Source organism: Melampsora larici-populina, assembly GCF_000204055.1.
Source record: "Melampsora larici-populina 98AG31 unplaced genomic scaffold MELLAscaffold_9, whole genome shotgun sequence".
NCBI classification, from domain to species: Eukaryota; Fungi; Basidiomycota; class Pucciniomycetes; order Pucciniales; family Melampsoraceae; genus Melampsora; species Melampsora laricis-populina.
In genome coordinates this window covers 360,103-367,872 of record NW_006768773.1, presented here as the reverse complement: position 1 = coordinate 367,872, position 7,770 = coordinate 360,103, and the positions used below count along the sequence as shown (strand labels likewise).

Here is a 7,770-nt window from a genome sequence, read left to right as displayed (position 1 = left end):
GGGAAAAAATCCGGGTCCGTTCCCGGATTCAACTTTGTATCCCATAAATGTATTAGTTCTTGAAGAATGACGTGAAAACAATGGGAAGCACAATTACCATGACTTTCCCATACAAACAGAAGGGTAGCGGGTCCTCATTGATGATTTTGTTCTCCTTAGCGGTGTATGCCTGGATATTGCCGTCCATGATCTTCTTGACCGCTGTAGAACAAACAACTGCCTGTAGAGATGATGACAATGCATTGATCAAGTGTCAGATTAGTTCGATTACACATGTATAACATTTATTTAAATGGTACTTAGCTAGCAGACGGCTTACTTTGAGCTTGGTATGCTCTTCGTCTTTCCAAGAACTGCCTCTTCCACAAGATATTTTGCTTATTTGTTGCTTGATTTTGTCAAGCTGATTTGATAACACTACCATCTCTTGGCGCATGGATAGTGTGGCAACCACGCAGGCATGGAATTGATCGTCACTGCCAGTAACCTGTGAGATAAGATGATGAGTTCCATGTTCTGTGCGTTATTCAGTTCATCTTACTCACATTACATAACTTTCGTCCAACCGTGCGAGCATCTTGATCAAGATCCGCCCAATTAGCAATGCGTTCGAAAGATTGGGAATGAGCGGCTGTCATATGGGAAGGTAAAGCAGTCTGTCCGCTATGGTTCTTCGACATAGTTCGAGCAGCGGGGCGGACTGTGGCAGCTTTGGTGGCTAAGTTCACATAAGCTGATATTATCAATATCCTTCAACTTTAATAAAAATCAGTGGAGAACTTACGATAATCGTCTTCACCTTCACTACTATTACGTTCACTGCTATCCTCCGGTTTATAAGGACTTTCGTCGGTTACATTGTTGTCATCAGAGCCAGCGTTGAATAAATTTAAATCTTTTTGATTGAAAGGTTCTTCGGAGTCTTCTCTCTGTGACTCTTCGGCAGGCTTTTGAGGTATTTCATCATCTTCTTCTTCGTTTTTCTGATTTCCTTCGGTAGGATTAGATAATTGAGAATTGTGACTTTCGAGTTCTTCAGTTTGTTCACGCTGATGATGTCTGTTTTGATATCGTGTAGATCGTGAAACAGAGGCCCTCGGAGTGTTGCCATGTGTCGATTGCTGAGTTGGAAGACTTGGCTGCAAACGTTTTGAACATTGGTATGGCCTATAACGTTGAGTACAAGTGGAAACTGGAGATGGCGATGATGGGTGGTTTTGAGTGAGTTTCCTCTTTTGAGATCGAGTGGATGCCCGAGAGCCTGAAATGCTGGGAGTGTTCCGATTGGATTGCTCTTGTTGAGGACTGATTTGCGAAGCGATGGCCCGTTGGGACGTCTGGGATCGTTGACTACCAGACTTCATTGGTGAAGGTGAACTTGGAGGGTCTTGAGCGAGAGGGAAGATGCGAGGAAGTGAAAAGAGAAATGACATGAAGTCAACAGAAGTCTCAGAAGATAATTTCAAATTGCTACGGTCCGGCCCCGTTGAACTTTTGAAATGTCTTCAATCCCTTGATTTCACGGAAAAGATGGGATTGTTGAAGACAGCACAGCGATGAACCACTTATAAGAGAAAAGGTATAATCAGGTGGGTTTCAATGGAATGAAAGAATACCGAGTAAATATTTAGCACCTTTTGAACGCTCAGAGGATCTTTCAAAAATTGAAGGAATAATGAAGAAGATATCTTTGAAACGTTCAAAGATATCGTCGATGGATCTTCTCCGTTTAACACGAAAAGGATATCTTAGATTGACATGTTGGTAAGGGTCTAAGATATATCAACTTGGAAGTTTATACAATTGAGTTGTACAATATCTTTTCCTTTGGATTTTGACTCCTTTCATTTTTCTCCAATGGAAGCCAAACGATCAATGATATCTTCAAAAGGTAAAGTATGTATCCTCCTTTGAACGGCGCATATATATATCTTTGTAATTAAAAAATAAAACAAAGATATATATATTTTAGAATTCTAAATATTTGTTTGATTTATTTGAGAAATTTGTAAGTTCACTTGGTGATGCGAAGCACCATAAAGAGTTAATAAAATGTTGATACAAAAATGAGATACATAACGGTGGTTAAAAAGAATTATGTTGTGAGTTTGATCAACATCATAAAAATGAAATATCTTTTCTTCATGAATTGGAAGGGCCCGCGACCGGTTGACCGGTCAAGAGATACCTATCGACAAGTTCAGAGTTAGATGGTTGTAACTGTGACTGGCCTTGGTTTGTTTTTCTTTTCTTGTTTGTGGAAGGTTGACCTGTTTGGCTACCTAATATTTTGTCTTTTGCTTTTTGCCGCTTCTTCTCCTTTGTATCGTCTCTTTTTTTAACAGCGGCATCCCAATTCGCAAGTCCTTTCTCCACAGCCAAGACCCAATCATGCGAGTTGCTTTCGGCGAATTGAATCCTAGCATATTTACGATGCAATTCCGCTGAATAGAACGCGCCTGAATTTAAGATGTAATCCATGGTTTCCTCGTGAACCACAGCAAAATCCAGCTTTTTCAACACTCGTCGTTCAATGATAGTCGGCCTGACCTTCTGCACATTACATTTGCCTCGATAACAGTCATGTTGGACATTGAGAACGCCTTCAATGTCCTGCGTGTTTGGTTGAAATACAAATCACGGGTTAGAAAACACAAGGTAGTGAAGGAAGTGATTTATATGGGTAATAACTCACATCAATTTTGATCCAGACACTTGTATCAGTCTGCTGCAGTTCCCGCATTCCATAATATCCGCTCACCTGGCCCATTTGGCAATAGACTGCTTGAACCATCGTCTGAGAAATTCCGCAGCCTCCTACACCCCAGATTGTTTGAACTCGAGCAATGCTCCCGATGGGGTCATTTTTGGTTTTGAAAGAAATAAAAGAATTGGCAGATACTTTTTGTTGTGTTGATAAAGTGATATCTTCAAGGACTTTCCAGTCCTCCGCGGAAAATGTATTGAAGATGTTTGTTGGAATCAGAGCTCTCGAATCTGGTGGTTGGGAGCGTGCTTTCTCTGCAAATTGAAACAAGTTAAAAGCATAACAGTGGTTAAAAATGCGGCATATACATGTTATGAAAATGCTTTATATTACCACGAATACTTACTTCCAATTTGAATTCTAGCTTCCACGTTCCAAGAAGCGTTGTAACCTAAGGCCTTTTGAAAAAGTTTATTGTTTCGAAATAATTCTTGGACTTTTGAACCTGAACGGATGTATGTTTTGAGCTTGTGATCATATAATGTGGTTCCGGAAGCTAGCGCCCTGATCAGTTTATAACTGTTGAAAGAATTCGCAATATCTCGTCCAGGACTTAAATGATTCGAATGAATTGATGAACTTTGTGTGTTTCCGTTATAAGATTCAAAGTTTTCTGTTGCAAAAAGGCAGGGCGGACCAAATCGTTGAATTGATTCACATAGATGAATCAACATGTGAAACTTAGGTTTATTGCACCATTGTGCCGATAGTTTTATAATTGATTTCAGAAATCGCTGGATGAGCTTGTCGAGTTCCTTGAGGTACAGATCCATGTCAGCTATTTCAGTCTGAAATAGATAAGGTGCCAAGTGTGCCAAATCGTTCCACGCTGCACGTTCTTCATCTGAAAGCTTTGAGTCCAAAAAAATAAAAGGTGCCGCCTGCAAGACCACTCGAAATTCTTTTCCATTGAGGCTTTGAAAATGCTGAATCATGCTTTTAGGTTGAATGGGTGGAATGTTTAGTCCGGAACTGTCAAAAGATCTCCAGCGGCCCCATAGTTTGTCCTTTTCGGCGGGGCTGCAACTATTCATTTGATGGCATAAAAAGTATTTTCCAATACCTAACAACATCACGTGTAAAATTTCCACTGGAGTATCACGATGTCCATCGAAGCCTGTAAAATAAGGGTATTATCAGCTTACAAACAGCACTCCAAAAGAAAAGCACTTCATAATGAAAATCACCTTTTAAACGTAAAAACGGGTTGAACAAGCGTTCCCCAAACTTTTCATTCAGCTCGCGACACATTTCAGCTACATCATCTTTAGAAACATTTCGATTTTTATGTAACTCTTGAGCTCGTTTGACAAAGGTTGTGTTCAAAGCATCTCGTAATCCAAGGGCGGCCGAATCTGTTTCGAAGTGAGAGATAGGCCCTGGCAGTTGAGCCTTTTGCCAAAGATCCTTAGTGCCCTTTGAAGTTGCGGTCCAATCACGTGTGGGTAGAGAATTCTAAAGCATATATAATGTTCATAAAATTAAGGATGAGAAAGTTTCGAGAAAATTGTGTATTAAATCTTGAAATCTCACCCGTTCTCCACCTTCGTCTATTCCCACAAAGTTACATACATACTTGGAAGTCCGCTTTTCTAATAAAGATTTCACCTTCAGGTGACAAATCCTACAAGGCGTCAACGAGGAAGTTGGATTCATGGTATTTGTTACTTCCGCGTGCATAGGAGAGTCTCCTAGGTGACAGAGTATTGTGGTCATCACAAATACTTCTGTTTGGGCTTTGTGATCAAATGCCACAAAGCCATGTTCAGTCAAATCACTGAAAGAACTTATCAGTGTTACTCAACAAGATGTTTGTTTTAAAATAAAGCAGTTCTCTTACTTCAACTCGTCTATCAAAGGGTCTGCCAATTCTAAGGCACCTGCAGAGTTTGAAGTTGATAAAAAATGACAATTAAATTCCTGATTTGCTAACTTAGGTGGAAGACCGGCGAGAGTGAAATAGAAAGCTAAATGCTTGTTCCATCTCTTGGAAACATTACCCGAAAGGTCATCGCAGTACAAGACCAAAGGGACATGTCGAATTATTCGAGAGTTTGCTTTTATCCGCCAAGCGTTGAGATATGGGACTTCCATAAACTCGTCTCCTTTTTGAGCTTGGACATCAACACAAATGTTAATACCAAGCAAAAATTCAGAATCAATACTCTCAACTCACAATACATGACTTTGCTACAATAGGATTTCATCAATTGACCATCAGGCAATTCAATCTGGTCAAAAGTCCTCCAGAAAGTTTTGATGTTGATTGTTGACAAAGAAGGAGAATTAAAAGTGGGAGCAGCTTTAAATTCTGTTCTAATTTTAGAATCTCTACCTACTTTTACAAACTTTTGAACTGCATTTACACACTTTGCAAGTACTTCATTGCCATATTTATAAAAATAGAAAGGAATGACAATTTTTTTAGATTGAAGTTGAACCAGTTCGTACAGGTAGAAGTGATTATTTCCTTGTTCAACCATCTGAACCCTGATGTCTTCTTCAAGCTCCTCGCGCCACTTCTTTGACTGGGACAGGCGATGAATTTTGGAATTCGCATCTGGAAGCTCAGGGATGAACTCAAGGAAATTTGCAACATATGGATTTGAAAGTTCCTATAAATCAGACAGTGATTCAGAGAACACATTATTAACCTGCTTATCCGCGTGAAATTTGAGTTATACTTGCCTGTCTCAAAGTCTCCTTAATTGTTAATCCAAAGCATGGATTCTCGAGTGGGCTGAGGGTTTCGCACACATTGAAATTAAATTGTTTCTTCAGACGTCGACGATGATTTTGGACCGTTTTGTATGCTGGAATGTTGGCGCCAAGTAGGCTGAAGAAGAAGCGCAACCGCTCATAATCTAACAAGGACCTCGTAGTCCTTGTTGACCCAAGAATAAGGGACCCGACCATTTGCTGAAGATGATAACAAACATCGGTCAGCAGGACAAAGATGCTTAGGAATACTTCATAACAGACGTGCCTCCATATTTGAGAAAGGAGCCCAGCCCGAGTCGCATTCGTCCATGTCATTGTCAAGGAGCTCTTGTTCGTCTGACACCTCTGAATCATCCTTTTCAGATTCGGAATGTTGTGTATGATGTGGAGAATTGTGGATTGAATCCTCGGTGTCGCTGTTGACACTTAAAGCTGGAGATCTAAAAAGACCTGATAAGTCTTTAGTCCATGAGTCTAATAGCCTTTTCCGACGATCTTCTAAGCTCTCGTGATCTGGTTCCACATCAGCCAAATCCGGATTGTACGCCGGAAACTGATTCTGATCATCCGGACTTGGTGGATCAGGTTCTAGTTCCGGTGCGTCAGGTTTCGATAATTCGACTTTTCTCGCTGCTTCTTGTTCCAGCCATATCTTGTGAAATTTTCGATGATGAGCGGATCTGTTATGTTTTGCAATTGCATTTGCTACCATTGGTCGACTGAGTGGACAAGCAACACACGTAAAAGACGAGTTTGTGCCTTCGATCGTCTCGAGATAACCTTGAAAGATCACTGCATCAGTCATCTCGTGTGTCAACTTTGAGACAGTTCAAAATGGGTCACATTCATCGAGGCCATTTGTTGAGTCCATCCTTTGAATGATCTCGATAGACGTTGTTTGGTTTTGATTCCAAGGTCGTGGCTAAGTGAACAAATCACTTTTGATGAAATGGAAACATCGTTAAAAAAATTATGACGATGAGATCGATGGCTGTGGATTTGTGAACCAATCACCTTTGAAGAAAGGGACCAAAGCGATGAACTCGTCCAAAGATGTGATTGATGGCTCGTTGAAAAACGCCTAGAGTGATGTCTTCCTTCGATTGTTTGAAGGGAAATGTTTCAATAATCGTCTTCCTTCGTCATCCGATGGGAAAAGCTCATTGGCCAGTGGTGATGATTATCGATATTTCAACGTTGGAAGAGACGATTCTTGGCGGTGATCTGACTTGAGGTAGCAAAACGGTTGACGGTGCCCCTGTTATTGCGTCTGTTGATCTTGAATACAGTTGTTCAACCACTGGCTAAGTGGTTGAACAACTGGATCCGGCTTTGCTGCGTGGAAACCGGATCAAAGCCCGAGGGTCCGACATTGGACCACCGGGTTGTTGGCAGTTTGTATCCCAAACTTCCTGACACTGGGTCTCCAACGAAAACAGGCTTCGTGGTGTATCTAAATATTTTGAAACAGGATAAGTAGTTGCCATCTTGATTATTGAAATTAAGAACAGAGAGATAGATAAAATTCAAAGAAGATATAGATGCTAATAATTGTAAAAGTAAATTTGAATAAGTCTTGATTGTTTAATCTGAATTTCTTGAAGATTATAATTGTGATCTTAAATTGATATTGAAATAAATTTTAATTTTAAAGATAAATTAAATTTGTAATTGTTCTGATGTGATCTTGATTTGAAGATAAATTTGTTTCTTGAATATAAATTTAAATTATATAAAACTACTCTTGAGTATATTGATTGTTAAATATAATCAATTGAGTTGTTTGAATATGATTATAATGGAATAGATTTAAGTAAAGAGGTATTTAAATAAAACTATAGCAGTATAATAGAGGGATCCCACTATTTTGAGCCCGCTCAAGAGATACCCGTAGCCCTACGATTTTGGGGTATTACCCGCAATACCCGACGAAAACCGACTACCATAAGCGCTGAGTCGGACCTCAAGGGCTACTTGTTTGGGCATCAAAACACAATGCAGCCTTAATTAACAATCTTTTGTGTCCTACCTCTGACCGTAGGGCTTCACATTCCCTGAAATGACATGGCAGATCAATTATTAATTTGTCAAAGGGCTTCATAGAAGCTCTGCGCCCGGATATGCCATTCTCTTCACGGACTATGGCCCAAGAAACACTTGCAGAGGGGAGCAAGAGAGCCACATAAGAGGTTGACTCTCTCTGCAATCCCCTTCACTCCCCTCTTTCCTGTTCTTTGTCCGATTGCACTTTGCCTTGCCTGCCTTCACTTCTTACTCTACTC

General features: G+C 40.2%; 1 protein-coding gene across 1 annotated transcript; it reads right to left on the bottom strand.

Annotated features, from left to right (window-relative positions):
• Positions 1–527: 527 nt before the first annotated feature.
• Positions 528–1,364, bottom strand: MELLADRAFT_96287 (uncharacterized protein; the record flags this gene model as incomplete). Its single annotated transcript, XM_007407347.1, has 2 exons — positions 528–733; positions 785–1,364. The coding sequence occupies 2 exons, from the start codon at positions 1,362–1,364 to the stop codon at positions 528–530; spliced, it is 786 nt and encodes a 261-aa protein (XP_007407409.1).
• Between the last annotated feature and the right edge of the window lie 6,406 nt (positions 1,365–7,770).